This window comes from Poecilia latipinna, unplaced genomic scaffold (genome assembly GCF_001443285.1).
Source record: "Poecilia latipinna isolate Pla-1442-1.1 unplaced genomic scaffold, P_latipinna-1.0 Scaffold2, whole genome shotgun sequence".
NCBI classification, from domain to species: domain Eukaryota; kingdom Metazoa; phylum Chordata; class Actinopteri; order Cyprinodontiformes; family Poeciliidae; genus Poecilia; species Poecilia latipinna.
The window spans coordinates 750879-773356 of NW_015112618.1; the positions used below are offsets into that span (position 1 = coordinate 750879).

A 22478-nucleotide genomic window follows, 5' to 3' on the forward strand; every position below is an offset into this window, starting at 1 on the left:
TGTGGACTTCTAACTGCAGATTTAATCAAAGTTCTCATTGCAATTAAGTTTCAATACTTGGTATTTTCCTGTAGAAATGACAAACTCTTAAAATTAGTTATGTTGCATCTTAAAAGTATCTGTTTAAAAACGAAACGAGTGTATGTTCTCCTCTTGCTGTAAAGTCAGATTGTTGGTCATTTCACTTTTGCAGCAGCTCCTGATGGCTGCTTTCAGACTAAACAACTCAGGGTCAGCTCTGAATGCTGCATACTTGCCAGGGTCTTTAACTTTTTCTGGCTGAAAATGCGGAAGGGGCAAGAGCTGATAATAAGCAATGCTCACCTTAGAACAAATTTGCTTTTGTTCTTCCGGGTTGAAGGCATCTGTCCCGACAGAAGGGGAAAGTTCACTCATATCTGAGTTTTTGAATTCACTTTAACCTGAGAGGCCATATCTGATTACACTAACATTTAACTAAATTTCATTACCCACTTGACAAAATTCAGACTGCTTAAAAAAAAAAAAAGTCTTTAAAATCCGAATTTTAAATTGGGATTGAATTTGACCTAAAATGCCACAGCACAAATTAGAGGAAAATGGATAAATGTATAGGAGGAAGGATAAAAATGAAGGCACAAAGTTTAAAAACTTAAATGAATCTGCATTTAGTCTAGGGAACTTGAGCTGTTTTGTTTTTTTTTTGTTTGTTTGTTTTTTTTTTAATGTCCAAGGGTTTCATTTTTGACAAGGTTTAACTAATGAAAAAATTCAAAGTCAACACTTAAACATGAGACTTGTTTTAGAAACGGGGTTGGAAAACAAGTGGGGAACCTGATTAAACTGTTGCAGTAAATTATGAGATGGTTCTGCCTAGGAAAAATAAAATCAAATGGTTGGCCCATATGACTCATCATCCGACCACTAAAGAAGGCAATGGATGCGTCAATTTGAATTGCGTCAGCACAAAAGTTTGTGGTCTTGAGATGTAGCAATGCTAAGTGACTAGAGTTGCTCATCACATGATCAGCAAAGGCATTTATTCAATGTTTTTGTCTACTCTTGTTTCTCGCTCCTACTGCGAGATAAAAGATTAAATGTAGACGCTGAAAATACAACGAACTTGGAATTTAAAAAAATAATGTAAAGTCTGGCTGTCTGAAAATCCTCCTGGAATGGGTTTCTCATTTTTATCTTAAAATTCCTCATTTTCTTAATTTTTTTGAAATACACCCCACCTTGAATTTAACAGTTCTGCAGTGAGTAACTTACTTAACTATAACCTATAGATACAAATACTTTTGTACACCTTCTCTTAAGATCTAGTTTGTAAGAGAATAAAGATACCAACATGTCCCATGTGATGCTTTTAGAAATATTTTAGGCTTGTTCTGACACAATTCAGATGAATAAAAAGTGGTGAAATGACCCTTTACACCTTTAAATCAGAAGATAACTTTAATCACACCTTTGAGAAATGCCCAAGCACTTTCAAAGTAAACATTTTGTATCATCCTGAATGCCTTATTTTAAAAAGGAAATCTAGAAATGTATGGAATATTGTGTGAATGAATAGGAATATACAAGTTCACATCCACAACCTAAGATCATTTCAGTAATTAAAAAAAATTTAACTTATTACTCTATATTTCTATTGCTCTGGATTAGAGGTACTGTAGCGTATACCAATCTTAAAAAAACAAGTTTTGCTTTTCAAAACTGCAAGGTTCTGTTTAAAGTACTTTTTTCCTTCCACTCAACTTTCCATTAATATGCTTGAAAACAAAACCAGAACTGGTGGATGGAGGCAACTGGATCTTTGCAAATGTAAGTAAAACATTAACTGGAATCAACATTTGTAGTTCAGGGTTATTTATTGACATGATTCGTTGAGAACAAATGTACATGAGCAGGAAGAAAACGGGACAAAAATACAACTAAAAAGGCAACAGGAATTATTGTGTGAATTAAACAGGAAAATCCTGCACTTTTCCTACAAAACATATACCCAGGTTTATAAAAAAAAAAAAGAAAGAAAAGAAGCAGCAGCAGCCAAAAGATGTACCACAGGGAGTGGGGAACACTAACGCAAAACAAAATGTGATGCATCGTAGAAAGCACATTCTTTTGTTTTCTTTTCGTCTTAAATTAGTCTGTCGGTCCAGACTGACTTGTGCTTCACTCCATGTCAGTCAGTGGTAACAGAAAAACTGTGGCACAAAAGACGTCGGCGTCTAAACTCCCGAAAAACATCAGGCTAGAAATACATTGGCAACACAGTACTGCTGTGAGCTGAAACGCTGCGAGTGCTGCATAGTGGTTCAGTTCATGTCGAAGTGCTTCTATGTATATATACATGTAGGATTGAAGGTAATCAAAGGTTAATATGGAGCTTCTTGTGATTTATACTTTACATATACAGACAATATTTATGCTGCTCTCTGTCAGGCATGGTGAGGGCAGCTGGAACCTTTTCATGGCTCTTTTCCATGAATAAATACAGTGTAGCAGTCTACTGTAGTCGGGTCCTCTCGGGTTAAAACATGTCTGAACTCCTACACAGGACAGGAGCCTAATGTAAGCAGTGGCAGAAGAACAGAGATGATGGATCCGTTTTCCCATAAAGTCTCTGCGGATGCGAGGGTGCCAGTCAAGCTCGGGGTGAGTCGTGCTCGTGGGAGCACGGCTGCTGCATCTGCACCACGACCGTCTCCACGGTAACCTCCTCCTCGCTGTCGCTGCTGTCCAGCTCGTCGTCGTCGTCGTACTCGGAGGAGTCCTGCTCCGAGCGTGACGCTCCCGACATGGTGCCGAAAGAGTGGGCGCTGGTCGAGGCCTGGGAGCGCAGCAGGGGCGTGCTCTCGGACACCTCGTTCTCGTCGGGGCCGCTGTCCCCCTCCTCCGAATCCGAATCCGAGTCGCCCTGAGAGGGGACCACCTTCTGCTTGCACACAGGACACGTCTTCCTGGTTTTGGTCAGCCAGGGGTCCACACACTTGCTGTGGTAAGCTAGGAGAAGAGCGTCAGGTTTAGAAAACACAAGCTTCCTTTCCGAATGTCAGTATCCTGGGCAAAGCCTTCCTAGGCAACTGAGTCCAGGAAGTTTTATTCTCCTTGGTGATGCTGTCTTTTTGTACTATGTGGTCATTTTTTAACTTTCGGTCTGTCCATCACTTTAGTCATTGTTTTTAAATATATTGATAAACTTGAGCATACTCACCATGAGAGCACGGCAGGACTCTGAGTTTATCGCCATCCTCATATTCATCCAGGCAGATGGCACAGACATCATAGTTATCCCCTGAAATGAAAATATTTGGCGTTGAGCAGTTTGATATGAAACTTTTGTATCATTTACCGATTTTCCCACAAGCTACAAGCAGGGGCAGTTCACTGCCCCACCAAGTCAGACACCTCATCGGACTTGGTGTGATGAATGAAGGGCTGAACTCAGCTAAAGAGGTGACTTCTGAAGGCGATCTGTGGTACCGGATTAAATTTAAAGGCATCAGAGTAAACGGGGTACAAACACATCACAGTTTACAGATTTGTTTTGTTAAAAAAAATGAACCTCGAAGGGTTTTTGTCCTGTTTTCTATGGATGTGTCTCCTAAAACACATTGGTTTGTCTGGAGATTTAACATGACAAAACATTAATACTTTTATAAGGCCCTGTTAAAGTCCTCTGTAGGAGATCAAAAGCCTTGAGGCAGCTCCACGATGCACCAGGCAATTAAAAACTCTGCTTCCTCACAAGTTGGGTTTCCCTCCATTCTTTGTCCAAATATGTCCCTGATCCCACCCGTCCGTCCCACCCAGCCAGACTGGTCCATAGCCAGCAGGCTGCACAGCCTCTGATGCAATAAGTGCTGCAAAGCCTCTTGTGCACGCGCCGAAAGTTCAGGAATTTGTCTCTGTACTCCCTTCCAGATTCCTCAGAGTTCCTCTTCGGTTTTCCTTCCCCTTCTCTTCCTTGCTGGGGGGCGGCGGCCTGCGTGTTTATGTAAGCTTTAAAAGAGTATGCTTTCCCTTGCTGGACTCTGTGTCAGTGCCAGGGCTGCATGTGACCGTATAAGGAAGGGGAGTCGCATCGAAACCTCCTCCCCTCTTCCTTTTCTCTCCATGCATCAGCAGCTTGCCCACGGCCCCCTTCCTCTTTACACTTTCAGCTCCATTTCCTTTAGATCGCAAGCAGAAATAGAACCGCCGTCCTCAACAACCGTCTTCATGATCAAACCTTCCTCCTCTCCAACAGAGCTGGACAGTGGGGGTGAACGGGAGACGGTGTTAATGCAGGCACGGGTCCAGAATACACTCAGGAACTGCTGATCTGTAGCAATTCGGGAGCTATTCTAAGAGAAGCAGGAAAATACAAAAAAGTTTGGTGGCTTTCTGAACTCCACAGACTGCAGAGACACTGAACAGGGCTGGTTACCATCTAAACACTTTCTTCTGTTTGGACAACGTTTAAAGATGAATATGAAACCTGAAGATTTTAAACGCTTAAAAGCGACATATTCATACACCCAACTTTGATCATAGACACGATTCTCAGCTTCTAGTACCTTTAACTCAAGTGTGAGCTGTGTATCTGTTTACACAAGAGCGGCAGATAAAATCTACAGCAGCTTGAATAGAAATTTGATCTACAGTAAGTGTTTATAAAAGGGTCTTTGGAACATATAGTATTTTATGATATTTCTAGTAATTATGTATTTAATGCAGTATTATAATCTCCCTTGGAAGAAATGTAGAAAAATGCAACCTTTATGTAACAGTGGTGAAAATGTTCTAGTTGGTTTTTAGCAAAAATTCTTCCCTAAAAAAAAAATGTAGCTCAAATATTTTTTTAAAAAAATCTTTATTTTACTATTTTAAAGTCCATCAAAAGTTCTATGAACCTCTAAATAGTAATACATGATTCTGTTTTCCTGGAGCATGCCTCAAACTCAAGGCCCTCGGGCCAAATCCGGTACGCCATAGCTATTTCTATGGCCCTCTAGATTGTAGAGAACCACAAAAGGAGAACTTCAGGATAGCAGTTGTGTGCTTAAATATTACTTTATCAGTCAAATCAAATGTGTTTCTTTTTGTACAGTGTGAAGGAACGATGTTAAAAGGTCGGATTTCAGAGTGCAACAGACATTAAATGCCGATTGGCTACACTGTTTAACTCACCCGAACACCTACAAATATCGCTCTCCCAAGATGATGCATGTTCATGTTATCATCCTGAACGTCTGCTTCCATAAAATCATTTTGAAATTGCTCAGGGGCTGATTGTTTTCTGTCAAAGCGCTTCAGAGCGTATGGATGTCAGAGGTAGAGGGAACTCCCAGCCATTCATCATCTGAGCACCCAGCACACACCATCTCCCTCTCACTGTGAATGAGGTAGAGATGTGAAAAGAGATGACTCTTGAAAATTAGATCTAGATCTCAACCTGGTTTACCTGGTTAAATAAAGGAAATGAAAACATTTTTTTTACCCTCGTACACGCTTTGATCATTTTCCCATACCTCTTGTGGTTCCTGAGAGGGAAGATCCTGATCAGACCGGGTGATTTTTTTTTTTTTTTTTTGAGTCAAATTAGCTGGCCCGGATAGAAAGACTGCACCTGTGTGTATCTCTCACAGGTCAGTTGACACAGGCTTATTCATTACCAAAACAACAGAACACAGACGAGGATAGAGTTCATAACCGGTTCTGGTTATGACCAGCTGGAGAACACTGCCAAGAATCAAGATGGCAGATGACCAAAAGAAGTAGGTTCCATATGACTCACAAGACTTGGAGAACCTAAACACTGGACTTTCAAAATAAGACCAACACATACCCTACAAAATAGGGTAATTGCAGCTTTGGGTTTTATATGACTGTTTTAACCCAACCAATGTTACACATGCGAGTGGTAAGTTTTTAAAATGAAGCTTACTCAAATTTTCAAAACAAAAGCATCATTGTTTTTTATCTACATATTATGCTGAGAAAAAGAGTACAATGGGATACCGGCTTGGGTTAGAGGCTCCATGCTTGTGATAACACACATTCTAAAGGCAGCATCAACATGCTAGTCGCTTAACATGCTTGAGAAAGTCCTCATGCTAATGTTAGCCTTATAGCTAAAAGATGTGCTTTTAGCTAATTTTTGAAATCTAAGCTAAGTTTAGCAAACTGAATGGAATGAGTTAATGGAAGTCAATATGACAGTGAAAGCCCACCGGCAACTGACAGCATTTTAGCTAAACCTTTATTTAGCCAACATTAGCATTTTAGCTAATTAAAGCTTGGACACCAATGTTAGCATATTGAATGGAGTAAGTCCGTGTTAGTCAATATGCTAATAGTACTCCACATGCTATTGAGAACGTTGCTAACCTTAGCATTGTTGTTAATTTTAGCTTAGACAATATTGTTTGGATACTGAATGGATTACATTATGCTAGTTGTAAACCACATGCTACATTTTAAATAACCCAGCACTGTTGCTAATTTTGATGCGGGTGCAACCGACATGCACAGTTTAGCGGCCCCCATTCAGATTTCTTCAGAAATGTTCTAGTTGTCAATTTTTGTAAAAAAAAAAAAAACTTGATTTAGTTTTACCCCTCTGTGGTCAATTTAAAGCTTTCATTTTCACAGTGTGTCTCATGCTACTGCGCTAAAAGATGAATTTAAATATTTTACACATTTTTTCCCCCCATGGCAGCCACTAAATGTGGCCACCAATGCATATTTTACTTAACCTAAAGAGATCGGGATTTATATTCAGTTGCTGGGAATCTGTTGCATTTAACCGTTTGAGCCCAGATTGTGCTGGTAAAACTCTAGAAGCTCCTCTTTCTCATTAATCGTGCAGGATGTCAGCATTCCTGGCTCTCAAAGGAGCCACGCTGGCCCACTGAACTTGGGATGAGCGATGAATGTGTCTGGGGGAGTTAGAGCGAGCAAGCAAATGAAAGCAAGTGTGACAGAAAAAAAAATAGTATAAAGGGGAAAAAAATCCATCTCCAGCACGCCACAACAGGAACCAACCAGACCGGACTGACTGGCACGCACACACACACACACACACACACACACAGAGAGAGAGAGAGCTTCTCAGAACTGACATCAACATGCTCCACACACACACTGCAGCTGGTGTGCTCTCTCTGTGGGTGTGCTTCAGGATCTCTGCCCACTGTTTGGATGCAGAGCGCCGCAGAGAGGAATGGAGTGAGTCATCATAACCAAGGAGGGATCAGAGGAACAGTCCAGATTCTGTCTAAAACGTTCCGTCAGAAAGCCAGTCTGAACAACCCAAACCAGCCAGTGAGTGAGGATGATGTAAGGCTCTGTAATAAACCCTGATCATAAGTCAAGTTAACGGCAGGGCAGCGGCACACTCTGACAGCCAGGACAGCAGCTATTACATAATCCTGCACACACTGACACAGATCCTCTGTTGGAGGACGCTGCTCGGGCTGCTATTGTGTGCTAATTACATGGGTGGCATGATTTCCATTAAGGCATTGTGTATTATACATACAGAAAGACACACTGTTTGATATTCACATCAGCATGAGGCTTTCTGTTCACATACATGCAAGTTGGATGCTGCACACCAGCTCATTATTAGAAATGCATGACATATTCATAAAGAAGAATGTTAGAGATAATAAAAGTTGAGACGCAGCTATTTTTTTTTATTTTGTTTTTATTAGAAAGAGAAATCAGCCAATTTTCCATCAGATTTGACCCTGATGCAACTTTTTTCTATCCTTAGAAAAAAACTAAACCATGACAATCAAGTCCAGGCTCACAGAAAGCCAGAAATTGGCATCGGCGTATCTGTAAAGATCCAAACCAGTTTCACAAAGAAGCAGAATCAAGAAATGTGTGAAACAACCATGAAGGTGGGTAGAAGTGTTTCATCAGCAGGAAGAAATCCTGCCAGCGCAGCAGCAGCAGCGGCAGCAGCAGCAGCAGCGGCGGCAGCAGCAGCAGCAGCAGCGGGGGACGACACCTTCACATCTCTACAAACAATTCTCTAGAAATAACTGGAAATGCTCATTGTGATTTAATGAGTTGATGTGAAAAAGGTTTAGTTCAATGTTTTTGACAAAGACACACCAATGAATTGTTTAGAGATAGTAATTGTTAAATTTTCCATTGATAGTCTCTAATAGAGGATCGGCAGGTCAAACATTGGAAAAGTTTTATTTTTGTTCAATAAATGAAGCAAAACTCAAAACCTCTGCTTCCTATGTGAATGTAACAAAAAAGGCGAGTGGCAGCAGTTTCCATGCAATATCTGCACAGAATGTTAACAACAGAATGACACTAATGATTGAGGGATTCATTTATTTATTATATTTTTTTTTCTTTAGGCAATATGAAAGTTTCCTTTAAAAAATTGTTATAATTTAAGGTTTCATATTTTTCTTTATTCTAAAACATAAAAGTAAATTTGTTTTTTGTTTAAAATTTGAATAGAAAATAGGTTTATACAAACTGATATGTTGCAACTTTAAGCAAATTTTGAAATGCGTTTTGCTTGAAATGATTTGTCCATGCTCTGCTGACCGTATATAAACCGGCATAAAGTTCAGGCATGAACTCCAAAATGGTGCAGGATGACAACAGCAGAGGCAGAAAATGCTGCAGATTAAAATCTGCTCTCTTTCTGATTCTAAACTTCAGAAACAAAGATGCTAGAATCAGTCAAAGCCAAGTCATTTTCTTCTTAGCTGCTGGACGTTACACCCTCTAAGACAGCACTGACCAAATGTTTGCCCATGAGACCCAAAACTGCCAAGCTGAGAGAAACTCGAAAAGAGAAATATAATTAGAGAAAAATTAAAATGGAGAAATACATTTCCAGTCATTTTTCAAAGAATACTCCAAATATGCAAGACTATAATGATGACAAAGATAAAGTAGTTTAATTTTATAAATAACAGAACAGTGTCTCTTTGCATCAACCATCTGTGCTTGCAGATCAGATTCACTGTCTTTGTTCATTTTGGTCGAAGGCCACAACTTTAGACACCCCAGTCCTCAGAAAACTCCAGCAGCGCCCCAGGGTCAAATCAGAGCGATGAGTTTGTGCCAAACTAGCGCCGCTCCAGAGAACGGCTTTAAAAATGATTAGGCAGAGATTTGGTGTCCCCGTCTTTTACAGCCAAACGCTCTGACTCAGCTGGCAGAAAGTGCAAACGAGAACCCCAGAGCCTCTTTATTTATTTATTTATTTATTTATTTATTTATTTTCCTGGACTCCCTGTAACAGAGGCCAAAGCAGACCGTGCAAACCCTGCGTCCGCTCGCCTCGCAGACGCAGCCATGACTCGGCTAATGTGAGCAACAGTCATGGTTCATAGCTGATTTGCTGCTGAACATGTGTCTGTGCTCTCTGGGCGGGTCCTAGCGGCTCGGCTCAATCAGCCACTTCACTTTGAAGCTTTGCGGCGGGGGAAGAGAGGGAAATACTTATTATGCACCACCTATTTTCTCCAAAGCTCCCCCGGTGTCTCCCAGCACAGCTGACTGAAGTCACTGCTCTCCAGTCTGCAAAGCAGAGCTGCAAGAGGAAACACGGCAAGCAGGGAAAACCTCCACATGTTACGCCACAAAAAGGACTTTTCATAGTTTATTTCAAACCCACAGAGGGTGTCGTCTAATAAAACCTCCGAAGAAGCTGCAGTTTGATGCAGCAGTCCCTGTATGACATCTTCGCTTCCTCCGTCTGTCTTTACAATAAAACAAAAAAGCAGCTCAAACTCCCTCAAAAAAAAAAAAAACCCCACCAAACTTTAAAAGTTACATTCCAAATCAGCAGTCATGTGTCCAGTTTCAACAGAGACGAGCTCTAATCTGCAGCAGTGGGCTTTGTGGAGAAATCAAGCCCACATTAATCCGATTAACTCCAAGGTGCGGAGCTGTGGTGAGGAGAGATGGGCCATACAAATGAATGGATGGTGTTTTCTTCCTGGCTCGGATCGCGTGAGGAAAAGCCGAGGAAACGGCAACGCGGCCGAATGTTGACGAGTCAAAGGCTTGATGTCTGGACCAGGCTCACCAGTATGTTTTTATGGGAATAGTTTCAGTGTGACTGGTTCTATATAAAGTGGAGTGTTGAGGTGTTGTCAGGAAGTCAAAGACATTCCTCGAAGAGGGAAAAAAAAATATTTTCTCTGATGTAATTTTCCATGAATTATCTTCATTGTTTTTTAGTTTAATATGAAATACCGCCTGTGTTTTGTGTATATTTAGATTATGTTAAATGTTACTGTTATTTTCACTTTGATAGACGATGTTTGAGGACACCTTACCTTTCTTGAACTTGTGGATGGGAAGTTTCTTCAGCTGATCCTTCCTCAGACGACTTCTCCGAGCTCTGCGTCGATCCTGGACGAACTTTGTGATCTGGTTTGAAACGTGAAACAAAAGTCCTTCAGGATTTTAGGGATAAGGAGCTAAAGCAGGCCCATCACTAGAAATGCACTGAGGAAATTGACTGGTGACCACGAATCAGATGATTTTTGGATTTAACCCAAATAGGTTCAAAACTCAATAACCGGACCTTTTCCCAAGCAGCGAAAGCATCATATTTAAGCAACAACCAGACTGACCTAAAGAGGAAGTTGGAGTGTTTTCCACATCAGTGAAGTGTTTAAAATCAACATGGAGCACTGCTGAAAACGGCTCTGAAGGCAAAATAACTAGCTGCTGTCTGAAGAGTTGCAAAACGATATATAATTTGCATAACTGACCATTGCATGTAATTTTAATGTAGAAGAGAGTATTAATCGTAGGACACAAGTAAAAACAGCATAAAATGTGCTTTATTTTAATTTTATTTCCAACATAAAAATGTTGTCTGACCTTGATACAGCTGTGATGGATAGTTACATAAGGACTGGGCTGCCTTTGACTGTTTTGAGTCAGTGCATTGAGAACGATATGTGCTTTCACGTAAGACTCCAATAACAACATAAAAAGTTGATCAATTTGATACTAGTTGCTTTTTTGGAAAGAGTGTCACTAAATAAAGCAGCGATGATTAAGAGGAAGCTTTTTTAAAGGAAACGGTATTTTCTATGAGATGTGTGCAGGTCATTCTGGCTGCGACAGAGCAAGCGAGAGCAAGACTTATGTTTATTTTAAAATGATTAAACAATTGATATTTCTGAACATTGTGCCTACACCTTTATCTATTACAACACTTGAACAGGAATTAAAATTGTGGCTAAACTGATATAATCAGGTCAAAAGAGCCAGAGATCAGAAATTAGTTCCTTAAAGAATAATCTCTCATTTCTACCTGCGGCAAGGCATAAAAAAAATACAATATAATGAGCTTGGAAACCAAACTTTGGCCAGTCAGAGCTCAAAGCACACTTTAATGCCAGTAAAATGAGTTTCGAAACAAAGGCTTTACCATGAAAACAACAATGAGGATGAGGCAGATCCCCACTATGATGAGGAAGGGGATCAGGTAATACTCCAGAGGGAGGCTGAAGTCTGGGATCAGGACCAGGTGTCCTCTGGTGAAACAGGCAGAAAACGCATTAAAAAAAAAAAATCATCAACCTTTTAACATGTCAAAGCTACATCACGGCAGCTTATTTTCTCACTGGAGCTGTTCGCATCGATTCTATCGCTACACATTATTCAGTGAGGATTTCCTCAGCTTCTGTTCGCCAGGAAGACTTGTACTCAAAACTGTGCCAACGACATGTTTGCCGTTTATTCACATGACAGGAAAAGCATAAAGCTGACACACACAAACACACCAGCTGATCTTAATGCTGAGCTCACAAGGAGGCCTTCCAAAACCGGAACACATCACATCAGCAGCATCGACGACGTTTCACAGCGAGATTCAGACACTATTTAAAACGAGCATCAATTTTAGCATTGCAAACAGCATTTAGAGAAGCTGAGAAGGAAATGGTTTCTGTTAAGACGGACCTTCGGGCTCAGACTCACCCTTTGTCGTACATGTAGTCGTCTTTGAGAGCATTGGCGGTGAGCTCACTCACAAATGCAGAGGGAATAACTATCTGCTTCAGAACATCCACTAAAAACAGGAAAACAATACATTCATCATGTAAATACAGGCAAAAAGAAATGGTGTGTTTACAGAAAATTAGAAAAAAAACTGCTGTTTTAGCTTTTATTATAGAGCTGCTGCTAACCTGATCTCAAAATGTTATGTGTGTTTGCTTTGGATTGACTAATAAACTACAGCCTATTTATGCAATAACATGTCTCCTGCTCAGCAGCTTTTCTAATCAATGTTTATCATTTGGTAATATATTTTTTTCCACTGGAGTAATTTTTATCTCATTTGTTCTCAACGCTAATCAGTAGACCCATCCTACAATTACACAGTCTCAGTAAAATCGGTAAGGTGGATGAAATTTCAGTTCTGTTTATTTTAATCAAAAGCTTTGGTTCAGGGGATACGTTAAGAATAAATAAAATGTTTTCTGTTTGCTGCCATTTCTGCACTCATTAAACAATAACTACAGCTTTTCAAAGGGGAAGTGAAATGGTCCGTTTAAGTTAAAAAAATCCCTTTGCTCACATTGACATTGACACATCTGGTCGCTCAAAAGGACAGAAGAAAGCCTCTAAAGGTGGTGCTGCACACAGTCTGTAACATCAGCGGCACCAGAACCTCGCTACAGAACATTTGCGCCTGGACTTTTTCCTCTTGTTTAACAATCAAGATACTGAATATTCAGGATTAGTCAGCATGCGAGGGCTACAAGAGTGCATTAACTTACAATCGTTGGATCCCATGCTGATTAAGTCATCAGAGTCCACATTGTGAACAATGGCCGCCTTATATCCAGCTTTTTGTGCATTGAGGACCTGAGTGGAGAGAAAACATTCTGATGAAGGGAAAACACGCTTTTGTAGAGAAAATCAGAGCACTGTTGACTAACGAGTTACAATTAATGACTTGGAAAAATCAAGTGCAGCAATCAAGTTAGGAGATTCAAAGCCAAGAAAGTTACAGCATTATTTCTAACCCTTAAAATCCAATATGGCTGCCATTATGGGTGGGCAATAATGACCTAAACGTGTACTGAGATATTTTGTGGAATCCATCATGATAATCTTAAGTGAGTATTAAAAATTATAAGTCAGTTTTTTTCCAGGCAGAAGATTGTACGGCTGGCCATTCACACCAGAAATTCAACACTAACTGGGATTGATGGTTTACTCTACAAGCCAACTTTAAAAAAAAAAAAAAAAGTTTCATGTCTGCTGCATCATGAATGCAAAGGAAACTGGCATAATGACGAACTTTGCACCTGTAAGGCTGGCTTTGCTGCTCTCACATAGAGGAGCCACAGTATCCTGTTAGTCATTGTTAGAGGAGCTCTCACACAGCAGATGTGAAGAAGGAAATAGGATGTAACAGCATAACCTCACAATGAACCATTGTGTGTTTTAACACAAGGACATAAATGTGGAGCTGAAACCTTTTCTCTATAAAACCCGAGAAGAAAAACAGCCAGAGCTGATTCAATAATAAAATAATCGGCCAGTTTATTCAGAGGTAGCTTCCAACTTCAGCAACTTGATCGTAGATATCAGGGTGCTTTTTTATTTTATGCTCTAATCTCTGTTAATCTGTTTCTACTTCGTTTGAACCTTAAGGTGGATATTTAGCATAAATGGTGGCAAATTGTCTGGGAACCTTTCAACAGTAACGCAATATTTAGTATAGAAAGTACACTTGGACTTAAGAGTCATTGTAAAGATCCATTTAGCATAAATATGCCATAAAAACAAACAGATCTACACAGATCAGACCTGTTCCAGATCCAAAGCTGGACAAAGCCGACTTGTGAAACGACACCATAAAACACAAATGAAAGCAGCGATCGGTGATATTTAGCCATAAAAGACAGCAGAGTTAGATTCTTTTTTTTTTGTCTCCATCATAACCCTGGTGACTGAAGCCACAGAGGAAAGGCTGATGTTAATCATTACTCAGAGTCCGTGTGTCGCCTTCCTGCTGTAAATTAACACACAGAACCAGACGGGGAAGGTGAGAACAGCGTGAGCCTGCGCCGCGTCGAGAACAAAACGAGAGAGAGAGAGAGAGAGAGAGAAGAGGGAAATCTCTTCAGTTCAAGTCCCACTGTAGGACACAAGTGTCGTCTGATGTTTCTTAAAAGACAAAGGATTCTCACTATAACCTGAGAATCAGCTGTGTGTGTATATGCATGAGTCCAAACAAGACTCATTGTCCTCTGCGGCGATGCGAGGAAATCCATTTAGACCTGCCGGGGTGAACGCTGCGAGCGTATCGGGGGCCTTCATGGACGCCAACAGTCCGGCCTTTTGTCTGCTCCTTGTCAGACTGATTTTATGCACAGGCGTACGTGAAGCAGGGCGTATGGTAGTGGCTGTATTGTGGTCGCATGTGTTTGCCTGTGAGGATGCTTTGTGCGGAGGCATCAATGGCTACTAGTGTGCGTCTAGAGGCAGGCCGTCTGGACAAGAGGAACACACAATAAACCGTGTCTGGATGCATTTCTGTGTGGCTGTTTAAAGATGCAAAGTCCGACGACTGGAGAATAATTTATGCACGAAAAGGCTATGAATTTAAAAATCTCTTTTTAAGAGAAATTGCTTTTATTTTATAGTTTATATAATCCCAAATGTGTTTACTGATCATCTTGGTAAACGGGTTGTGTGACCCTCTAAACTGTTTTTCTCCTGTGTTTGTGTAGCACCTGAAGTGATTTACCTCAAATCTTATAATGTCACCAGCTTTAACCCAGAGCCCAGTCTTACAGAACATGTGTGAAGGTGATTAATAAACAAACAACAGCTTTAAACTTAAAAATGTAAGAAGTCTGGGCTGATCCATTTGTCCTTTACTTGTCTTTTAGGAGTGTGATCATGGAGGCTGTAAAGTTTCACAGCATAAGCGTAACATCTGTTCACAGCTGATGTTACATTTTTCAGAGTGTGAAGAAGGTAAGAAATGCTTTTTTGCCAGTTTTTTTTTTTTTTTTTTTTTACAAAAACGTGCAAACAAAAACCTTTGTGTCTTGTGCACTTCCTTCTTCACGAAAAGTAAACAAGAATGGAATGGCATCAAATTTCAGTGGTTCTGGATGTTTCTTTTGTCTTAGTGAAAGAAAACGAGTCATTCCTCCCACTTGCACACGACTCTAGAACCAGACACGTTTGTTCTGGTTGTATTTTCCCAGAAAGCAATGCACTACAGTTCGCTTCCAGGGTTTGGAGGGTTCTCTGGTCCACATGGCATTCACCTTCACCTATGTATCCGAAGAGTTCACCTCACCTAAGCTTTCAGGCGAACCAAAATGTGCTTTTCTGGTCTTCATCAGAGTTTGACTTCAAATGAAGCAGACTTTGTAGAATTCAATAAAAGTGGACAAACGCTTAGATATGCTGGACAGATCCGATAAGACTTTCTTCAGATCTTTATAATAAAAGTGTTTACCGAGCTATTAACTTTACTTACCATATTTTAGCAAGTGAACAAATAATAATAGTAAAAAAAAAACAACAACAACAACTAAAGCTCCCACGGTATCCTCACCACTAGTTAAATTAGCCCAAGCTATGATTTGTTTCCCGTTTTACTCATATTTGGCCAAACACTGGCACAGCCGGTCCTTTTAGGGGACTTTACAGGAAGAATGAGGATCTGGTTCTGGTTTCAGGCTGACTGGATGCCAGTTTGTGCTGCAGTGAGTCTGACTGGGTTCTGCAGAGAAACTCGACCTCTCCTGCCGGCTCACACTTGTGTTTGCATGGGCACCGATAAGCACATTCTAGGCATTCCTGAGACGAATGAGAGGGAAGAAACGGAGAGAGGAGGAAAAAGAGACACGAAGGCCACTGGGAAGGGAAAAAAAAAAAAAATCAATACTGCAGCAGCCAGAAAGACAAAAACAGGCTAATTTGGAAATCAGGAAAAGAGTTTAATTTCCACACCATCGAAGCATCATGATGAAGACAGTTATCTCTTGTAAATATAAATAACAATGTTATTTTAAAGAAGTCTTAGAAAGAATTCCTTTTTTCACATGAGGAAATATGTTTGTGCTCTAATTTACACATGCCACAGTTCAAATGCTTGCAGAAAGTATGTCACTTTATCTGTAAAATTAATTAACAAGCATAAAGCCATTTGCAGTTTGTCGTGCAGGAGACGCAGCTAATATGTGGAGGAAGGTACTCTGCTCATTAAACCAAAATTAAACGTTTTACCCTATATGCAAACTGTTACATGAGCTGCACTGTGCGTAAAACATGGTGGTGGCAGCATCATGGTGAGGGAAGACTTTTGCTTACCTGGGAAAGAGAAGGCGAACAGCGTAAATGGGAACGTGGAAAGAGCTAACTATAGAGCAATCTTAAAAAAAAGTAAAATATATTAAACTTCTCCACATGTACAGTAACATGTGGAGAAGTTGTGAAAGTATGAATATTTGCAGTGTTATTTATAAGTTGTGTTATTCTTTGACATTCTTCCCTTCTAAATGCCAGATATTTTTTTTCAACTGGCTGTGACCTTCAAACTATTTGCTACACGTCCTTCTGGCTGAATAAAGCTGCTGTCTTGAGGCCAAAAGCAAGTCGACTTTACTGTATTGAATAACCAGTATCTGTGTGGAAATGCTAGGCAAAGTGCCGCTGAATACAGAAGAAGGAAAGAAAAAAAAAGAAAAAAAAACATGGTTCTACTCAACCGTATAATGGAAAGGAGGCATTTCAAAGTTGTTTCTACTGCAGGTCAGTGCGCTTTCGATCCTTTTGGCGGATGTGTGTGTGAGTGTGTACAGCTGGTGGACGTGTCTGGGTCGTCTCAGGGAACCAGAGTAGGACTTTGGATGCCTGCTTTTGACCCGAGTTTGTTTATCCTTGTACCAGATGAGCTATAGGTAGATTACATCGTATATACCTCAACCGTCTGATTATATTTGGTTTATTTTAAGCCAGGATCCTTATAACACTGTGTGGAAACAAGACTGCTGATAGCATCACTAACTACTGCTGCATCACCACGCTTTGTGTGTGTGACTGTGGGTGTGTGTGAGTTTGCAGTTCTTTCACTGCTGCGTGGAAATCTGCTGCCAGCAGTCTCTTAATGCAGCGCTGCAGCTAAAACAAACAGTTTATCCCTCCTTTTTTTTTTTTTTTTTACCTTCCTTTTTCATCCAGGAAGGGAACAGAACTTTTTTTGTGTGTGAAGGGAACAGGACCTTTCTGTTCCCTTCCTGGTGTTTTTAAAAAAAAAAAAAAAAAAATTTTCCCAGAACCTGTTCAGCTCAGACCACACGAAGCTTGTGGCAGTTCTTGGTCAGGATTTGCATAAAGCAGACCTGACCTTAGCTTTTTGTAAATGAGCTGGAGCAGCACAGCAGATGGTGAACAAATCTCAAAACAAACTCTTTCTACACCTCAGCAGACAGAAACCAGGATCTAACCACACATCAAATCAGACCATTTTCTCTTCTCTGATCCACACTGTCTCGTGTTTTGTCTAGTTTTTCCTGTTCCCTCCTGCTCCTTTCCCGTGAGCTTTCCCCTCTCACTCCGTCTCTCTTTATGCCAAACTTCCTAGGTAATTTCTCCTTTCCTCTCTGCCCACCCCAATGACCAAACTCCACTCTTATCTCCCTCCATCGAAGCCAAAGTCAAACTCGCTTCCCCTTTTCCTCATTAGCATCGGTAAATTGCTCAAACTACCACCTTCTTCAGAAGCCCGCCCAACCCTTCTCATCTTCCTGGTTTCAGCGTCGACCAACCCCCCTCCGCCTCCTCTGTGTTTCAGAGGAATGCTGCGCAGAGCCGAGTTGGGTCTTACTCTCAAGGTCCAGAGACGGTTGATTAGATAAAGGGTTCAATAAAGCTGCAAACGGCAGGGAGGGGCCACGAGTCCAGATAACAAAGCTCAACTGTAATTCATGCAGTGCACCGTCGGTGCGTTGAAGAGCATAAATGTTTGAACTACAGGTGCAGTAAAGATAATTCAAGCTCCCTTTATTGTTGCTTCCTTCTCAAGCCAGGTGTTTGCCAAGCCAGCTCTGTACCAGAGTTGTACAGTCTTTATCAGATCACGCTACAACGGCACTTTCATTAGACATTCTTGAAACGAACCGACACGAGTAGTAAGGAAGTGTTTTGGACGGAAGAATATGAAAAGTGTGGCGTGTATTTGTAATTAGCCAATAGGAAAAAAAAACATAGTAAATCTGAATTTCACTGTAGCTGCAATATTATTTGTGTGCAAATCTAGTCAGTGTCATTTGTGTTCAATCCTTAGGACAGATTAAACTGTGAGCATCTGAGAACAGAGCATTCAATAATTTCACTGAACTGATCCGGAACCACAAAGCATTCTGGGGGATGTAGGCAGGGAAAAAGTTTTAACCACTCAACCTCTAACAGCCGGCTAAGCCAAGTTGGTGGCATCAACTAACTCACTCACTCTTTGGTTACCTAGCAACAACTTGTAGAATAACTTATGGTAACCTAGCAACAATCAGCTGGTGCAGCCCCAGTTTCAGGTTTTGCCCCCAGGCCTCATAACTGATTGAAAAAAAAAAAAAAAGAAAAAGTGAGTGAAAAATCAATAATCAATAATTACCGACATCAACTGATATGAAATGCTTGCATCATGATACGTTGTTCAACCATGTCGTCCCCCAGACTTAGATTGGTCTCTCTTAAAAATTCTGCTAAGAATACGACGACGTCTGCAGCCTTAGTGGAAAAATATGGAGATGTTTCAGAAGGACAAATATATTTTGAGTGCTTCATGTTTTTGCGCCTGTGAGTCTTGGAGGTCAGAGATATCAAGTCTGAGCTGTTTGTTGCCACAACAAATTGCAAAGACACGACGTCAGCCCAGCAAGAGAAACGCCAATATGAGATCTGTCCAGTTCCACCATTTTCTCACAAACACGTTTCTTCAGCGAGTCATACGTCCAGTCAGCCGAAGTCACACCCTGTCATAAGACTATGAGCGTGTGCAGGAGGCCATATCCTGGTTTGAGTGAAGACAGAAGCCTCTGTGTGTGCGTGTGTGTGTGCGTGTGTGGAGCAGGGAGGGTGCTGGGGGCGTTAGGTCACTGCACCGCAAACAGGCTTTGCTATGAAAAGTATTTCACTGGAAGGAAGAGCTGGGAAGGAAGAATGGCTTAGAGGGGAAATCACTGGCCTCAGGGGCAGATGCCCTGCTGCTGGTGAAATCACATACCAGGGCTGACTTAAATTGATGAACATATGACACCGTTTCATACCTGTGACTTCTGTAAACTAAAATCAAGGTGTTGTTTTAAGACTACTCCCTGCTAATCTACATCTTTCCAGTCATGCTTTATCTGCTGATAAAAAAACCAAAGAGGAAGGAACTTCACCAGACGATAACGTCAAGTGAGTTAGGGAACTTTGACCCTCCTCACCTTTCTGGGATTTCTTCTCTTTCTCTTTGATTTATGTACCAGCAGAAACTGGGCGGATCTGCAATTCAACTGTTGGTACTTTTCGCTTAGTTTCAGAACATGTACTCTGTTCTCCTTTTCCCGCTCAGGTTAGGCTTCAACTTGTGAAAAAAAAACATAAAGTGACCTAGATAGATAAGCAATAGTCTCATAGCAACAAAAGGTATAAGGTGTAAACATGTCAGCTAAACCGTCTGAACTCACAGGACTGGTCCAACCAGTTTTCCACGTCATTGCAGTAATTTAGTTTTTACAGCACCCTTCCAAAAACCATAAACTTCTGGATTAGTAAGAATAAAGTAGCAATTGAAAAGCATATTGCTTTTTTTAAAGTAATATCTTCTTTAATAAGTACACAGAATGAAATAAAGTAATTTAGATCCAAGGTGCCTCAAACTGTGGTACGAGAACCGCTTGTTGTACTCGGATCACCTTTATCAGCACTAAGAAGAAATGTATCCACTATTCAAAAGGTGAATGTGGAGCTAATTAGCTAATAAGCTCTTTCTTTCTTTGTATTTTATTTATTCAAACATTAGAGCAACAGATTCACTAACATGCATTGTATTGTATGAAATATTAAATAAGACATAAATCAGAGGTATAAATAACCAAAAACGCCACTGACGGGATGTTTTAAACATGCACTATTACGCAAAATTAACCTTTTGCATGTTTCCGTGCTTCCATATGGGATTCTCCTGCTTCTAGAAACAGTCAGTCAGAACTGACCGGGTGAAATCTCAATATCCGAGAATGATTTTCTGTATTAAATGTAATGAATATGTTTGGTATAGCCCACAGACCTATCCTGTAGCTTGGTGGGAGATACCTCAGACTTTCTGATACAGAAAGTTTCCGTTTAGTTTAATTAGAAACTAAAGTATCCTCCTCCATCCCAATATACAAATGGACAATGAATGTTTTAAGTTATGTCATGTTTAAATTGTTTTGAAATGTGTGCCGGTATTAAAATAAAACTTATTTTTGATACTTTTTACAAAAGGCTGTGCCCAAAATTATTCATACTTATGACCATGTTGGATTTAAATTAAAGTTTTAATTCAAATCTAAATTTGCGAGGGGTGTGAATACTTTAGGCTCAACTGTGGGTGTAACCCGGCTATTATTCCTTTTGTTCAAGTAATGGCTGCTAACTCCTCTGTTGCTATAACTATAGAAACTCATCTTGTTGAACTGATAGTAGCTGCAGAAGTAATGTGTTTGTGTAATTTTTTAAAATGTTGCTCCCTTCTCTATGCAAACGCTTATTGAACACAAGTGCAGAAACCTGAACTGTGCAAGCTACACTATATTTCTCATCCACTTTTAAATCTAACTACATGTGCATGTAGTTAGATTTGTTCTTTGTGAACAATGTTGCATCAGCACAAAGTGCCTTGCCCACTGAATCACAGCGCGACAAAGGTTTCAGGTTGGGAAATTTCCACCAGAGGAAAAAAAAAAAAAAGCTCAGCAATCCGGTAGGTGTTTTTTTTTTTTTCTTTCACACGGCTATTATGCAATATTTTTTGCACTGCGCTTCTAACGTACAATCATTCATCTTTGCAAGACAGAACAAAATAATGTTTTCTTTAGCGAAACATGATTGAATGATTACACAGATCATTGTGTCTGATTACACCGTTCTTACTCATTTCTATATAACATTTCTGCTGTTGTCGCACGTGTTTTCTACACTGATATTCTGTATTGTAAATAGCCTGTCTTTTTTTAATGTTCAACAAGCATACTATGTATATTTTTGAAAAAGTCACAATGAGACCGTGAGTCAGATTCATTTTCACCGTATTTTTATGTTACAGTCTTGTGCAGTATATGATTATTATTATTGTTATTGTTCTTCTTCTTTTTTATATATATTGTTTTAACACTTTAGGAACTTGTTTTGTGATCCTTTATATGTGATGCTGCGGTTACACCCAAATTTCCATTTTGTGGGACAATAAAAGCTGTTTCTACTCTACAATACATACAAACAATATTCATATTTACTGATGTGCCGGTGCGTCTGTCATTAAAGAGAAAACGGAGATGAATGGGTAAGTCAACAAGAAATGCACGGCTATTAAAACAGGGTGTTGACTTAAGGGAAATTGCAGGGGGGAAAAAAGCTCTGGAGTTTCCTGTGCAACCCCCTCCCTCCGTGTCAGAGGTCACCAGTGAGGTCACCAGTGAGGTCACCAGTGAGGTCACCAGCGAGGCGCTCCCCCAACACCTCAAAGAGTCCCGGCCATACAGGAAGCTCAAACCCTCACCCTCTGGAGATGTTTCAGAAAGAGCAACCATGAAGGAATGCACAAAGAGTGATTATTAACATCTCTCTAATTGATCCCTTTTGTTCCCCCTCCATCTCTGACACACACTCCTCGACATTCGACCTCACACTGGGGAGGGCATGCCTGTAAAAGTCTGTATGCATCTTCTGATGTCTTCCCCCTCACCTTAACACGCAGCCATGCTCCATAGGGGGAAATGCTAACACTTTAAGGAAGGTTAAGTGGGTTAGCGTGTTTTTATTGGCCATTACGGTCACGGATCCATTAAAACGCCACTGCGTCTGGATGCTGCAGAAGGACAGAAAGAATATATCAACACAGTGAGCTTGTTGGAGGGGGTGGGGTATGCGACACCCCTGGACTAAACACCCACACAGACAAGTGGCTCTTCTCAGTCAAGATGGGATCTATTATCCCTTTGTTTCCCTGCAGCTTCTGGGGGAACAGATCCAGACTAAGAGAGGAGAAAAGAGGAAGGAGGGAGGTTTTCCTTTGTATGGGGTGTGTGTGACTGAAAGGACGGGGTGGAGGGTCGACAGCGGCACGGCAGTGTCAATGTGTGAGCAAGAGATGGCCAACAAGAGTTAAGGCGAGGGACAGCCAAGATACGAGGAAAAAGGAAAGCGAGTGATGGAGAAACAAAGCCTGCCATGTGAGGAAGGGAAGAAGTGTGTGTGGATGTGTGCGTCTAAGAGAAAAG

At 40.6% G+C, this 22478-nt stretch overlaps 1 protein-coding gene and 1 long non-coding RNA gene across 2 annotated transcripts in view; both read right to left on the minus strand.

Annotated features, from left to right (window-relative positions):
- Positions 1-1834: 1834 nt before the first annotated feature.
- The window catches only part of rnf13 (ring finger protein 13), a 37980-nt gene continuing 17336 nt past the window's right edge, over positions 1835-22478 (minus strand). Inside the window, exons 5-10 of the mRNA XM_015041482.1 lie at positions 12759-12846; positions 11956-12046; positions 11405-11510; positions 10296-10389; positions 3200-3280; positions 1835-2988 (exon numbers count right to left, since the gene is read on the minus strand). Coding sequence (XP_014896968.1) covers positions 2630-2988; positions 3200-3280; positions 10296-10389; positions 11405-11510; positions 11956-12046; positions 12759-12846 — 819 coding nt within the window. The 3' untranslated portion in view covers positions 1835-2629. The remainder of the gene's footprint in view (positions 2989-3199; positions 3281-10295; positions 10390-11404; positions 11511-11955; positions 12047-12758; positions 12847-22478) is intronic.
- LOC106953177 (uncharacterized) lies at positions 13228-19661 on the minus strand. Its single transcript, XR_001426150.1, has 2 exons — positions 16359-19661; positions 13228-16323 (listed from the first exon to the last, which is right to left on the minus strand). It is a non-coding gene; the product is annotated as an uncharacterized LOC106953177 (long non-coding RNA).